The sequence below is a fragment of the Echiichthys vipera genome, assembly GCF_963691815.1.
Source record: "Echiichthys vipera genome assembly, chromosome: 18".
Classification (NCBI taxonomy): Eukaryota; Metazoa; Chordata; class Actinopteri; order Perciformes; family Trachinidae; genus Echiichthys; species Echiichthys vipera.
In genome coordinates this window covers 14,812,005-14,827,392 of record NC_139843.1, presented here as the reverse complement: position 1 = coordinate 14,827,392, position 15,388 = coordinate 14,812,005, and the positions used below count along the sequence as shown (strand labels likewise).

General features: G+C 41.6%; 1 protein-coding gene across 3 annotated transcripts in view; it reads right to left on the bottom strand.

The window, feature by feature from the left end:
* Positions 1-3,209: 3,209 nt before the first annotated feature.
* rhbdl1 (rhomboid, veinlet-like 1) overlaps positions 3,210-15,388 on the bottom strand; it is a gene marked incomplete at its 5' end in the record, with an annotated part of 36,108 nt that continues 23,929 nt past the window's right edge. For all 3 annotated transcript variants that reach the window (XM_083933216.1, XM_083933217.1, XM_083933215.1), the window contains 3 exons: positions 3,210-3,666; positions 5,393-5,453; positions 7,247-7,347. In XM_083933216.1, the coding sequence (XP_083789342.1) occupies positions 3,395-3,666; positions 5,393-5,453; positions 7,247-7,347 (434 nt within the window). In that variant the 3' untranslated portion in view covers positions 3,210-3,394. The remainder of the gene's footprint in view (positions 3,667-5,392; positions 5,454-7,246; positions 7,348-15,388) is intronic.

The window sequence follows — 15,388 nt, the reverse complement described above, 5'->3', positions numbered from 1 at the left end:
TTTACAGTCTAGCTTTAGGCTCTGGTAGTATCCCTGCAACACAGCCGTACATCATCCTGACACTTGGGGGTGTGACGGGATGGGAGAGCACGTTTGGTTGGCACGTTGAGGTTTTTATGAAGAACGCCGACACTGATGTTTCTTTGGACCCTTACAAACCAAAAAAAAACATCACATGCTGTCAAGCCGGAGAGGGTGCAAGTGAAGCCTCTATCGCTCCCCTCCTTTAAGATGCCGTCTGAAGGCAGGAGAGGCTTTTTCTTTTTTTTATCAGAGGATGCGACTTGCTTTAGAAGGGGTGGCGTTGTGTGGTTGGCTCAGGCTCAGGAGTTTTGGCTTAAAGAGAAGTAAAAAAAAAACTACTCCTGAAAAACTTTTGGCTTTATTTAAGACGCATGCACTGCTCATTCTCTCCTCTGTTGATGGTGCTATTGTCTTGCTTTTTTTCAGAAGATACTTATAATAATACATCAAAAACTGGATGTTTCACTCTGTATGAGGAGTATCTTTTCAGGGGCAACAACAATTCATAAGCCTTCGATTTTTAGTCCTGCATGTACTTCCAGGTGGGGTAATATTCACAGTAAATGTGTTCATAACCATTTACTAGCCCTTTTTACAGCCCTTCTGGGTTCCTATGAATCGTCTGTTAAAGAGGCACATTAACCTCCTCTCAGGCAGCACTTTATCTTCATTATAGGCTAACAGGGCATGTACGCATTATTCATCTATGTATCTTTGCTATCCTAAGCAATAATATTTCCTGGTATACACAAGAGTTTCAATCAAGGATCCATTACAACCACCTATTGGCTGATCTTTTCTTTTTTTAATGCATCTGAAAATGCCCTTTTTTGGCTATTTTATACATATTTCCTCATTTAACACTGAGTCCTCTGTTACGACCGACAGTTTCATGTGGAAGCAAATGCTGAGGACTGTATTTATGACTAACTATCAAAATTGGCAAATGCAGAACATTTTTTTCCCACAGGCAGCCAGCCGGACATTCAAATGAATTATTGATTGAAAGACCGAAAAATGGAACGTAGCATGAGTAAATGTAATTGCTATCCTCTCCTCAGCTTTCCAAAAAGCTTGAATCACTATGGAGATAAAATATGACAGAAGCTCTGTCCATAATTTATTAATTGCAAAAAAAAAAAACTGCAGCAAGGAGTCTGCAAGCTCCAGGGGAGAGATGTGGGCACTTGCAAAATTAAGTTGCATCATCAACTACAAACGAATTGGCAAACAAGTTGTAAAAAAAGTATGCCGCTACATGAAAACATCTCAAATAGTCCAGAGTTTCACAGGCTTGCACTTGCAACATTTGTCTTCTTACATATCACCTGTTGAATATTCACAATGAAGAAATTATGTTGGATCGCACACACAAAAAATAAAGTTTCAGCCAGCAACATCTTCATCTTCCTTTACCCTCTCAAATTAGTTCTTTCTATGGCTTATTCTGTAAAAGCTTTATAAAATCAAGTGAGTTTGAGTCGTCCAAAACAAACCAGGGGATTCTGCCTCCTAGACTATTTTTCAAAGCCGCACAGGAGTTATCTGAAAAACAACAATCATATAATTCATTTTGCACCATTTGAAACCTTTCTCTTTTCCCCCTCAAGGAGGAAAAAAAAAATACAAATAAATATACTCTCGGTTATGAACATACAATATACACATCCACTATCAAATGAAAAACGGGGACAACTGAATAACACTCTTTTTTTTCTTTATAGATACATTCCTTTACAAAAGTATACAGTCCCTAAGAACGAGAAACTGAGGTATAGACTGGGCCTGACAGAGAGACCCCAATGCCCTCTGGGACACGAAGGTCAGAGGTCAGGTGATGACACATCCACGCCCTCCCCAGTTCAGTCTGTCAGAGCGAGAACAGGCAGAGGCAAATATATATATATATATGTATGTGTGTGTGTGTGTGTGTGTGTATGCGTGTGTTGTTCTTCTCTTTGGTTTGTCCACGTCGATCTAAAGAATCCGGCAGTGGCCGCTCTCAAAGACAAAGAGGAGAAGTGTGTGTTTGTTTGTGTGTGTGTGTGTGTATGTGTGTGTGTCCTTGTCTCGCTGAGAGCCACAGAGCATGACATGGCATATTTTACACGGTGCGCCTGGCAAGTTGGTGGTATAGTTCGACACAGCGACAGGAGGAGTTCAGTGATGACCATCCAGGAAACGTCAGCTGTCTTTTACTCACACGTTTTTCTTTTTTTCTTTTCTCTCTCCTGTCACACGCTCACGTTCATTTCCCATTTCCACGTCTCGTCTATGTTGTGTGAATTATGTGTGTGTATCCACAGTGTAGGTATAACTGCATGGAAATAACATTAAAAAAGACGTCTTCTCAGTTTTTTTCCAAGATCCAGTGAAGTGAAAATGATGGTGATGCCTCTCACCTTTAAGTTCTCCTTAAAGACGACAGAATCCACATAAAACTCGCCCGGAAAACTTTTCCCTCCATTCTTCTTGCAACTGCTCTGGGAAAGCCATTTGCACTTGGGGGCAAAAAATTTTGACTGATATTTTATTAATCGGGCTGAAGATCATTTTTAACAGCTCAATTTAAAATGTTCTTAGGTGTTTTTTTTGTTTTCATTCAGTCTGCTGCAATTTTGAAAAAAGGCCACAGTGACCCCTGTGAAATACAGTAGCACTGTGAAATAAAAACATCACATCAGCAATCATATTTCATTGGCTTTTCTATATTTTATTTATTGCTGCCCCCAGAAATAAAAGTGCTTTCCCTGAAATTCTTCTTTAATTCTTCTTTTAAAGCAGCTGCAGCTCTGACTTCAGGTGTCTAGCTGATGCTGATCTTCAAGAAAGACTAAATTTCTCATATCGTTTTGCCAGCATTGTCACCGCTCGTCACTCCCTTTAATTCCCCTTTCCTTTTCACCACAGGCACTTGCCATGGACTCTGATTCTTCTTTACATGTATGAAAGATGCACTCAAAGAAACGACTGACAGCTTTTTAAAAAGCATTTGAAATAAAGAGCACAGCGGCTAAATGCTCACTCAAAGTTTAGTGCTGGTTAATGTGGATGAGATTTCAACCTATGTATAAAAAGAGATAATGCTCCTCAAAATGGATCTGAGGAACTTTTCACCTGTACTTTTTGCTACTGTAATCCCTCTTTAATAAAAGAGACATATTTCTTTGATTTGCAAAGTATCTGTAAAAAAGGATTCTTGGTCGATTTTTTTTTTGTTTCGAACGATTTCATATCATTTCATTTGGGTCTAACTTAAGAGGAAATGGGAAAGTTAACTATGGTCAAAGGGGAGTCTTTGTTTGGAGCAGGGTTGGGGTCAGTGTGTATGCGGACAAGTGCCTATGGGGAGGGTGGAGGGGGGCCTTCATCAGGGAGGAGGTGGTATCTGCACCCCCAGCAACTCATATGCAAAGATGTTCCAGAAGATGGCAAAGAGGAGGAAGGTGATGAAGGAGAAGACAATGACCCACCAGGAGCACTGTTTTTGCAGACTCTCCTCATAGCTGCGCAGGATCAGCAGCCCCATGCTGATGCCGACCACGGCCCCCGACAGGTGTGCCATGAAGCTGGGCTGGGGCCCCGAGGAGGGCAGCGGCGGTGAGAAGCGGAGCCAGACTGCACGACCCACCTCTGAACTCACTGTGGAGGAGAGAGGAGAGTATCTGCTCAGGAGTGAAGCTGCGGGGACATCAGACCACACTACGCTCCTGTTTTTCTGTCATGGCTTAAAAATTGTTTCAAAATTTTCATTGTTCTAAAAAACACTTTTTTTTTATTGTGTCTTGAGGGAGTAGGTACTCTCCCGGCACAAGAGAATCTATCGTCGATGTTTGGTTATGATGCCAATGTAGCACCGGCAACTAACTAGACAGCTGCTAAACTATTCAAATTTAAAAACTTAATGTTTCATCCACACTCTTGTCACAGCGTAGAACGCACATTGCTATAGTCAGATGAGTGACAACTTTGTTTGGCTCATTTTCTGTAACCAGTTTAGCATGAAAGCATGACGGAATTAGGCAAGCTAGCATTAGCGAACTAGCCAGCTGTCTGCTAATTAGCTATTCCACCATACTTTCTTTCAAGCTATGCTGGTTAGCTACTCGTATGAAACTTAGCTTAGCAAAACGACTAGAGACAGTTGAAACAGCTAGCCTGGCTCAGGCTGAAGGTAACAACACCAACTTGCATGAAGGGAAGTACATTTCATTCATCTGAGAGTTCAAATAACAAATCCCTGTCACAATGTCGTAGTTAAATTAATTATTTGGGATCCAGTTGAGTGCAACTTTCACAGGAACTTACACCTCATTTGAAATCATAACATCATTTTCATCATTTCCTTCCAAGAAAAGGAGTCATTTGTATAACCATGTATGAAAAACAGGTCCCAGGACTGAGTTAACTTTATGTCAATACCTTAAGATGAGGTATACTGTGTGTATACTTATGTTGTGAGTGTTGTTTTTTATCAAAGTCTGCTTCTGCAGGCAAAGAAAGGTCACAGGAGGATTTAAATGATCTAAAACTTGCTGTTATTTGTTGCTGCTCTCCCAGAGTCTCTTCAGCTGAATAAATACTCAACACTGATAGCATAAAACCAGAGCAAACGTTAATTCAGTCTTCACAGTATCTCTCACAAACGATTTGTCACATTTTATTTAGATATGCTGTATCCCCTGTTTGTAAAACACACTGAGGAGAAATAAAACATTCCAGCAGAGACTCGCTGCTCTCTCAGTTCGGGGGCGGCAGGCTCGAGACAGATGGAGGGAACATATTGCTCGCTGATGAAAGTGGCAGTGTATCGGCTCTCGTGTGGAGAAAAAGGACAAGTGGTATGACTCAAATGCTTTGAAAACAAAGCAACATATCCAATCACAGAGCCTCTCACTCTGAGCAATAAACAAAGATAGCTTGAGTAGCCTGTCTGTGTTCAGTTTTGAGAGGTTTTTGAACCCCACTCAGAAGATAAATACTCAGTGTCAAATTGTGAATTGCAATTGTGCAATACAATGCAGAGAGAGCAGATGGAAAAGACTCAGAACCCCTGACCAATCGGAGCAGACTGGACTTTTTCAGGAGGGGGTCTTAAGGAGACAGGTGTTAAAACGGAGCATTTTAGATAGAGGGTGAACACAGGTTTATTCAGACAGTTGTTTTTTGAACATTAACGCATGTGAACATGTTCTAATAGAAACTAAAAATGCAAGTATGAACCTGAAACCAAAAATCATGTCCCTTTTAAATATGCTTAAAAAGAAAGGTTATGCACACCCCCTTTTGGATGAGCTAAAAGTTCAACATAAATAGCAACAGCGGGAACAGAAGCGCATGGATCTGGGAGTAAATCTGGAAAACTTACTGCAAACTAGCGCCAGGATCATGCGGAGCAGCTTGTATGGACAACGCATCCCGGCCCAGTTCTGCAACACAGAGGGAGAAGTGTCTCGTCAGCATAAACAATCACGACACAAACGACCATTATATATATCCGCGTATATTGATAGCCTCTGAAGAAACGCCTCGGTTTCTACCCTCTGAACATATTTGGACCAGAAAGAAAGACAATCTATATCCATATGAGAGAGGAGGAAGCACTTACACAGACATGATTATACACCTGGCTGCTCTCCACTTACTGGTTCCAGCCCAGTGGCACTTCATTAATTAAGGCTAAGATAATTTAACAGAAGGGGAAAATGGGCCAATAAATAGCCGCTGTGATTCCTCAGGGGAAAAAACGCAATCGCATCCTGACTTAGAATAACACATTTACTCCTCAGGATGAAAAATTCTTAGTTGTGGGAAAATTACCCAGTGTTTCTCCTCTTCTCTCACAGCAGAAAGACAACTGGTGAATGCAATGCAAAATTAAAGACGGAGGAGAATATAAATAAAACCTGCTGTGACCAGAGAGGAGCGACAGTGCTTGTAATGTCTCAGTATTTCCACAAATAAATGATTAATATCATGGAGGAGAGGTCAGCACAGTAATACAGAGGAGGAGGTCCGCTTTGACGGGCCTCCACTCTTACACGAGGAGAAAGGCAATCTTTAAACAAACGGCAGCCGATCCATTTTGTCTGTTAACACGTCTGGTTATCACACTGCTGACACTGAAATGGAGAATTGCTGAGTTAATCTAACGTATGTGTGTGAGGTGCAGGGGATCATTCTCTAACTCAAAGAGAGAGTGAAGACACAAATATAAACCACAATATGTAAGGGCTGTTTTTTCTTTAAAAAAATCAAGATTTGAGATTTAAGTGCAATGTCAAACAGTTGAATATGTGTGCTACATGTTTCCAAGATGTCTTCTGACAATTTCGCTGGAGTTGCGTGACTTCTGGGGAGTCACGTCCGCAGCAGTGCTGCAAACTTCACTGAACCAGAGTGAAGAACGGATGATGATGCTTGATGGCAGATGGCCGGGAGTTTACTGGGTCGAGACTGTATAAGTTTCTGAGATTTCCTACAAAAACACAAACTAGAAAAAAGAACTCATTGGAGCAGAACTAAGATGTGCCTTAAAGGATTTCCCAGCGACAAACAGGCATCAAGTGTAACAGACCAAATAAACTGTCTGTTAGCTGCTACGAGCACACAGTTACAGTTACAGTCTTTGCTTTTTGCCCCGTCGGTGCACTTTGATTTCTATCTCTGCTGGCATCTTCGCTGCCCAGCAACATTAGTTAAAGTGATTCGTCAGATGTAATGCCGCCTCGAGAGATGAAGAGAATGTGGAAGGCATTTCACAACCCTGTGACAGAAACCCACATGTATAAATACTGTAAAAAAAAAGGAAAAAAAAAAGCTCTCAAGCAGCATCAAGGGATTCAACTGCTTGTTTTTTTCCATGCGCACAAATAAACAGTCTTAATAATTGATAAAAGTGTCTAAAACACCAGTTCACTTCATCGAGAAAAATGAAAGTGAAAACATGTTGTGGTGGGGTAACAAAGTTCAAAGAGGTCACACAGAATATTCAATGGCACTTTCTCAAAGGAAGCAATGAAAAATATTTGTCACATCGCTGTGATCCTACTGTAGCCGGGAAAAGTCCGACAAACATTGATTGTAAAACATGTTAAAATATGTATACATTTTCTTTTTTTTACAAAAAGGAGCACTAAATGTGTATATGAGTGTGTTGTCCCTCTCACAGAGTGCTCTGGCCCTTCCGGATGCAAAAAATGGAGGTGATGATGACTGTTACCATGACAACGTTTGCCAGATGCGCTGAGCATAGAGCGTAGACCCCTCCGGAGCCCCCAACCACTGGAGCACGCATGTCGGTGATGGACACCGTCAGCGAGCCTGCAGAGAGACAGAGAGAGAGAGTTTAGGAGTGCAGACGTAAAAGAGAGAGAGCACGCAATGCATGAAGGACAGTGTGTGTGTGTGTTGTATGAGAGAGAGAGAGAGAGAGAGAGAGAGAGGGAGAGAGAGAGAGAGAGAGAAGGGGAGAGAAAGAAAGAAAGAGAGAGAGAGGGAGAGAGAGAGAGAGAGAAAGAAAGAGAGAGAGAGGGAGAGAGAGAAGGGGGAGAGGGGGAGAGAGAGAGAGAGAGAGAGAGAGAGAGAGAGAGAGAGAGAGAGAGAGAGAGAGAGAGAGAGCAAAGGACAGCATTTTAAAGCAGAGGGGAAAAACAAAGGGAGAGTCATATTACTCATCACGCAGCAGCACAAGTCACCTTCCTTGGAGCATTTTTCCAGTTAAAATCACCCTCTGTAGACGGGGACTATGCTACATCAGCTGACCTTCACGTGCCCTTTAAATTTTCATCTACACACACACACACACACACCCACATTCTGTGTTGTGCATAGTATTTTGGCTTTTCCTGTATGGACTGAAATGGTATATTTCCTAATTAGACTTTCCTTCAGGATGCTGCAATAAAAAAAGAAACCCATCTTAAATTGATCTCTGATCAAAGTGGGGCCAGGAGAACACAGGCGAACCTTGCTGTAGAGAATCATTTCCAATTTGTGTGCTTAAAAGATGCTACTTTTATATTCATGAGCAAAATGTAATCTGGGATATGTGGATATGGACAGAAGCCAAATGTGCCATTTAAAAAGGTATATTAAAGTAATAATATGAAAAGTAGAGTGGTGGCCGTGGCACTGACAAAGACATAAACATGATGTGACTGCAAAAGTGATTGCACACTTATATTATAGTTACGTCCTTGTTAAAGGAACTGATACTGTTATCTATGAACAATTAATTACAATCAAGCAGTTCACTTTTGCCATTTACTTTTTTTTAATGTGAGCGCTCAAAGGCCCCAGACACAGGTGTTTTCAATCCTCTGGCTGATTAGACCTCGAGTCAGTCGGGTGCAGCAATGTTTTAAATGATGTGATGTCACCAAACTTGGTTAGCACGGTCGCCTCACAGCGAGAAGGTTACAGGTTCGCATCCCGGTTGGGGCCTTTTTGTGTGGAGTTTGCATGTTCTCCACTTGTCTGCGTGGGTTTCCTCCGGGTTCTCCGGTTTCCTCCCACAATCCAAAAGTCATGCACGTGTTAGGTTAATTGATGACTCTGAATTGCCCGTAGGTGTGAATGGTTGTCTGTCTCTGTTCGTCTCCATGTGCCCTGCGATAGACTGGCGTCCTGTCCAGGGTGTACCCCGCCTCACGCCCGATGTCAGCTGGGATCAGCTCCAGCAACCCCCCGGGACCCCGACCCCGGGATAAGCGGTTGAAGATGAATGAATGAATGAATGATATTAATAGTGTTAATTTACGCACTACCTATAGTGATCTGTAGGTCACACGACTGCCACCCTGGTGAAGACAAGATAGCCGAAAAAGTTTGATGAACGGGCCTGTGAATGTTCTCATTTGTCCAGGTCATTGTCAGTTATTTAACCTCTGGATCTCCACACCAGACATTTGGAGCAGTCCAAACCTGGTCAGAAGCGTAAATGAACTGATGAAGCCTCTTGGATGAGAGGTGAAACGTCTTCCTAGACAAACTACCAAGTCCGGTTGCTTTTGACTTAAATTTCTTTGGGGATTTGAAGAATGAAGCCAGGTGCTCTGCAGAAGAGTTGTGTGACGTGATTTAATATTGATGCTCACACGGATCGGCACCTTGCTGTGTGTGAATGCTTAAAGTCGGTTGTTATGCAGAAAATATAATCAGTGTGTCGTTTGTACAGTTGTGAGAAAAACACAAATACGCCAAACAAATAAGTTTAGAAATGTACTGTAGAGTAAGTCGCCATCAGCTATTTTTAAATGCTTAATGCAGCACAGAATACCTGCTGCTGCATTCCCCAGGTTGCAGCAACACTATGAAGTAGGAAAGAATCCAAGCAGGAGAAATGACTGTTGCAGTTGCTCGCAAGGACAGCGCCAGCCGCTGTTAATTATGCAAATGAGCTGATAAGGGAAGCAGCGAGGGCCGATAAAACAACACAGCCTCTTTTTAATCACAGTTGGGGTTTGCTGGAGTTGTGATCTCAGATCTATAATGCATGTTGTAACAGTCATATTCTGCGCGTGAGTGTGTGCGTGACGAGAGATGGCACAGGGTAAACATTGTCTTAAAAAACGCCTTGTCAGCCCATGGTGGCGGTGATGATCATGGAAAGACAGATGGTAATCAGAGAGCGTTCCTGCCTCATTCATATGCCTCGCTCCAACACCTATGGGGTACTTTATGTGGATTTATGGGGCATATGAAGGTTAGCGCTTCCACTAGAGATTTGAGGAGATTCACAGTGCCCCAATTTTCGTAGTTCCAAAAAATTGCAATTACACAGTGTAGCATACAGTATGTGGTCTCTGATCTCTTCAAAGTAAGAAAAATTGAATTGGAGCAGCATCAACATCTGAGATGGTCTTATTTAGCAGATCACTTCTTACTTCACAGCAGCGGAGCTGGGAGAAATATTGATGAAATATTGATAGAATGATATGAGATATCGTCTGGAGTTTCAGTCATGGTCATATAGTTATTTTAGTTACATTTTGTCTTTTGCTCTTTTTACTCTTAAGTATTCAATACATTTAAGTGATATCATTTTATTAATTTATTTGTATTGCTTTACAAAGTTCATATTAAAGATTAGAAATTTGGATTTAACTTGTTATCCTCTTATTTTCTCAATATCCCCTGACTGTTAAACTGATTGTTCATAACAGTATATTTGTCCCACTGCACTGACATATTATCAAGGTGTGGAGCTGCCAGAAAATAATGTTATTTTTTTTTATTGGTGGACTTTCCAGGTTGGATATTGCTATCACCCTATAAAGTTAATATGGTGAACATGTTAGCAAAACCTTGCCTATTTAGACAGATAAGGAGCAACATAGCATTTATTTAGACCCTTGAAGAATCTAAGTCTCTTCTTTTAGGTCAGTTTTTCTCTCCACCAACTGCTGGAGGCGAATATCTGGCTATTTAACTGCTAAATGCTCTACTAAGTTCACCAGCTAGCTGCTAACTTTCTCTAGGTTTGTTGGACTGCTTGGAAAAAGTCTTTCAAGCTTTTTTTGTTGTTGCAGAAAAAAGCCAAAAACTATGCAATGAGAGCGTGGAGACTGACTCATAATACTAACACCAAAAAAAAAGAAGTCAAAAGCAATAAGTTAAAGCTACTTAAAGCTGAGGGGAACTGCAGACTCTGGGGGCTCCTCTGGGGACTCATCACTTGCAACCCCCTCTACATGACACATAGTGACCTGATCCAATGTTAATAGAGTATTAAAGTGGGCTTCTAACATGATAGCTAACACCAGCCAGGACCACCTCTTCTCAGGGATGTGACACCACCATCTGTGGGTGAAGAAGAGAACGCAACCTGAGACGTCCCGCTCAGAGGAAGAGACAAGCTCCACAGGGAGGAAACAAACCGCTCTCTCCTCCTGCTCACTCTGCTGTGGTGAGAGGCTCCCAAGTACAGAATGAATATTAAACAGTCCTGTCATGTGGGCTCTCCTGCTTAGGGGGATTTAAGATTTAGGATTCTCATACTCGGTAGAAGCTGAGGCAGGAGGCGTGCGATTATTTCAGAGGAGAGCCGACACATCCCATCTCATGCACAGATTATTTATTGTTGCCATTCTGAAGTCATCATCAACATCCTCAAATCTTTTTGTGAGCTTGCAACATCCTGAAGTGCACTGCAGTGTAGACAGTAAAAAATATGTACTTTGTGTAGAGTATACAGTATACATTCAGGGTGCTGCTCAGAACTGAGAACATCTGTCAAACCTAACTTGCTACACCATTACAACTGGCTGCCCTTAAGCTATGGGTCAACTTTTTATTCTTCAGTCTCTCAGGGATAAGGTGCAGACAAGGAATGGTAAACTGAAGCAAGGCCAGTGTTTGGGGGTGCCTGAGGCTGTGCCTCTCTGTAGCCACTCCAGTGGAGGCTGCGCTATAGCGTAGTAAATGTTGCAATAAAAAAACTAATCCTTAAATCCTTGAAAAATATGCCTCTGCACACAACACTTACAAACCTTGTCACTGTCTGCTTTCTAGAGTTTGGATATGTGTGTGTCGCTATTTACTGTGATAACTGAGACTATGAAGTCTATCAAAAGATCCCTGGAGAAATGTGGTTGAATTGTGATGATCAAATTAAGTTGAAGATGAGGTCAGCGAAGATGTCAAAGCTTAAATTAGGAAACACAGGATTTAAGGGTGAATATATTAGATCATCATAGCCCATGCTTTCTATCAAAAATCAAGCATTCATGTGTATAGATTTCTCTCATGTATGTTTCCTTCTATTCATAAGTTGAATATGTATTTTCTGCTTGGTGTAAAAGTGTCTAATACATAGCCAAAAGTTTAAGTTAAACTTGCATTAATCAATGTGTTGGAGGGAGCCAAACAAGCTGTTAACACTGACATATGCTCAGCTTACAAAACTGATATGATGAATATTTAACAGTTAACTATTGCACATCTAGCATAATTTAGAGATGTGCTAATATACACTTTTTTTTAAAGCTCTGTTTGATTTTCATCACCTCCTGAGGGAAATATTTGGCTTTTTATGCTCCACCCTGTTCATCAGTTGAGTTCAAACTACTACGTTTGGTGCTCGACAGGTAGTGCACAATTGGTTTATCAGAGTAGACGAGAGTGGTGAGACTGAACCAAAACAAGTTGCGTGCCAGAAGACCAAAGTAAGGTAATATTTCATCACTACAATGAGCGACCCCTTTCACATGACACATATTCATCTGACCCTTTGTCAATATAAAAATATTGATGAGAGCGGCTTCGTAGCAAAGACACCAGAGTGAAAACATCTCTAAGTCCCAGAGGCTTTAGTCAGGAGTTAGACAGAAGCTGTAATCGGGGAAGCAAACGCACAATATTATTTGTGACGGTGTCCCCCTGAAGGATGTGTGAGAACATTAATATGCATTGATTTGCATTTCTTGGTTGTCTCAGCCAATGAATTACTCAGGAGAGGATAATTAAAGCACAGTGTGTACTTACCCAGGTGATTTAGTCAGTACTGGATACAAGCAAATCTGGCAACCCATCGCTTTTATCTTTATATATATATATATATATATATATATATATATATATATATATATATATATATATATATATATTCAGTTTGTTGGTAGAAGCAATGAGTAAAGATTTTTTTTGTCATGTTTTATTATGAGACATGAAATAATTTGTAAGACAAACCAGTATCAGGAAGGGAAACCTCTACCCGTCTTTTCAGTTCAAGTAGCAGTGTCTGTTCACCCTCGCCTCAGACAGATCCACCCTGTATGCATTAAATCTTGTGGCCCCGCACAGAGATGTGCTGTGGTCAGCACTCCTGCACTCACATGGCTGCCTCTATCGGCTAATAAACTGTGGAAACGCCTGATCAGATTTATTTACTTAGCACAAATAAGAAGGGAAGGAGACTGATGGAAAGAGTGGAGGAGTGAGTGCACCAGAATGATACAGGACACAAAATCTTGCCGTTCAGTTAGGGACACAGTTTCACACTTGGTGCATGGTGATGAGTCTGGATACCATAATTTAACCTGACTTAAAAGAAGAATTTGGAGTGTAATTTAGAGTTTTGTTTTGTGCATTAAGAAGGGGGAATATTATTTTATTTGGCAAAGCAACTTACTTTAGTTTCGGTGTTTGAGCAGACAAAGTTTACAGGTTACTGGAGTAAAAATAAGTAAATGTCAGTGTGACTCAACAGGAGGCAGACCATCTGTCACATGGTCTTTTGTCTGCTTTATAGTCTGTTTGAAAAGTTCATAGTTTCAAATGTCATTTAATACAGTGGTGTCCTTTCCAAAGCCTCATTTCAACTCCCGTAGTGCCGTCTGACTCTGGGAGCTCTATTAAAGATATTTTCCACCTGTGTAGGAGATGGACTCATCTGTGTCATCCAGACAGAAAGACATAAGGGAAATATTGTCTCTGTTGCTGATGCTTTACTTAAAGTGGACCATCCATCTCCTCATGCAATATTAATCAGAACTTCTCTAGTGTACATACACAAACATGAAAACAACCAGCACCATTGATGCCAAACTTTGGCCCGGAGTAACAGATACACAATGTCACTTCACAATGTGCCAACATGGCCACAGTAAAACCCCCTTGCCCTTGGTTTCCTAAAAGATTGATTGAGTTTATTCTGTTTTCTGCCCTGACCAAATTTGCCACACAGGGGAAAAAAATATGATAATATTTATGCTACTCCAGAGCCCAGGGGGCAGCAGCAAAAATCAATAGTCTCCACAAGTCACATGCTCTGAGCTGCTGAGAGGAGGCCGCTCAGCTCAGAACCAACCGTTAGCGGAGAAGTATAATCACATCTGATCTGGGTGAGTGTGTGCGGCCATATGAGCACGGCTGTAACAGAAGAAGCAAAAGAGACAAAATGTAGAAACTAATGAGCGCGCATCCAAATATGCCTAATCCTCCTGAAGCTGCGTGTGTCGTAAGAAGGGCTGTTATACAAAATGCTGGATTCTTGTCACGGCCGCTTTCTCAGCCAACAAGCACAATAGCTGACCTTGGATGAAATTACTCAAGTTCTCACATCCCAAATGAAAAAGAGCATGAAATCACTCAAGGATATGAAGCCGCGGTGATGGCTACAGCGAGTGCGATGTGCTTCTTTCACCAGAGGACCTTAAAGCTAAACAACAAAGTGAATGTAATTTAAACTGAGCAGAGAAATAGCATCCTCTCTAACTCCCAGTGGAGGGCCTGCAACAAATATTGGATTGGTTTCACAGTAGATGCAAATAGATACTCATAAACACAGTGGGTTCGAGTCACACAAATGGGCTACCTTCAATAAGGCTGCATTACAGTAGAAATAGTCTTCCCCGGTGTTGTTTTCAGCGAGGCTGCATGGGGTGGTTGTGGAGGAAGTGTGATCGGTGTCACCTAGGAAGAGTTGACTGTGGGGTGGGATGGGGGGAGAATTACCATAATCATGCTGGCAGCCTCTGCGACGCATCAAGGTCACCCTGCTTCCTCATTGCTCAGTTCCGCTTAGCACAGCACCAAGGGAGTACATCAGAAACACAGGACCAGACTATTTAGTGGTGCACGCAACACCAGGATTTGCACACATATAGCCCTCTACACCTAAGGGTTGGCTGAAAAGACAGAAATCTGACCTTGTGTACTGATAATGTTGCCCAGTCACATCCAAAAACTCCACCAACAGGTCTTCAAAAAGTGAGCAAGCAGGTAATAATTGATATTAAGCAGGCAATAGCAACAAAAGGACGACTCCAGAGCACTCACAGTCACCTAAAAACACCTTCTGCTTTCCCACAAACCTCCTCAGGATCACCTCAAGCCAATTGCATCAGAGTGACGTTTAATATCTCTACACCAGCGCTCGAGGTGAGTCAGAGCCAAAGTCTGAGAGTCACAGACCGAGTCGCACCCCTCTGGTACTGAGAGTAATTCATCCAGCCCTCTGTCCTATGATGCTTCCTTTCTCCTGTTCTGCCCGTTCTCATCAGCGTCAGTTTTAGCTGACTCAGCTTTTTTCCAAGAAAAAAAATCCCCATTTCGCCCCCAAAATCTGACCGTCTGCTTGGAACTTTGTTGAGCACTGCAGTGAATCAACTTTTTTTCTAATTTCAGTTGTGTGTTCACATATGAAACTAGCCAGGAGACTTGATAACATACATCATCAAAATGATATAAAATGTCTGCTGTTTGTATTTTTCTATAACGCTGAAAAACCAGCTGTCTTCATGTTCATGTGGATGACATTTTCTGATCCTTGCACGCCATGTTCAATTTGCACTAAAGTTCTTAATAAATGAGAAAATATGTCAAGAATTTAAATCAAACAGGATTATACAAATATAGGATT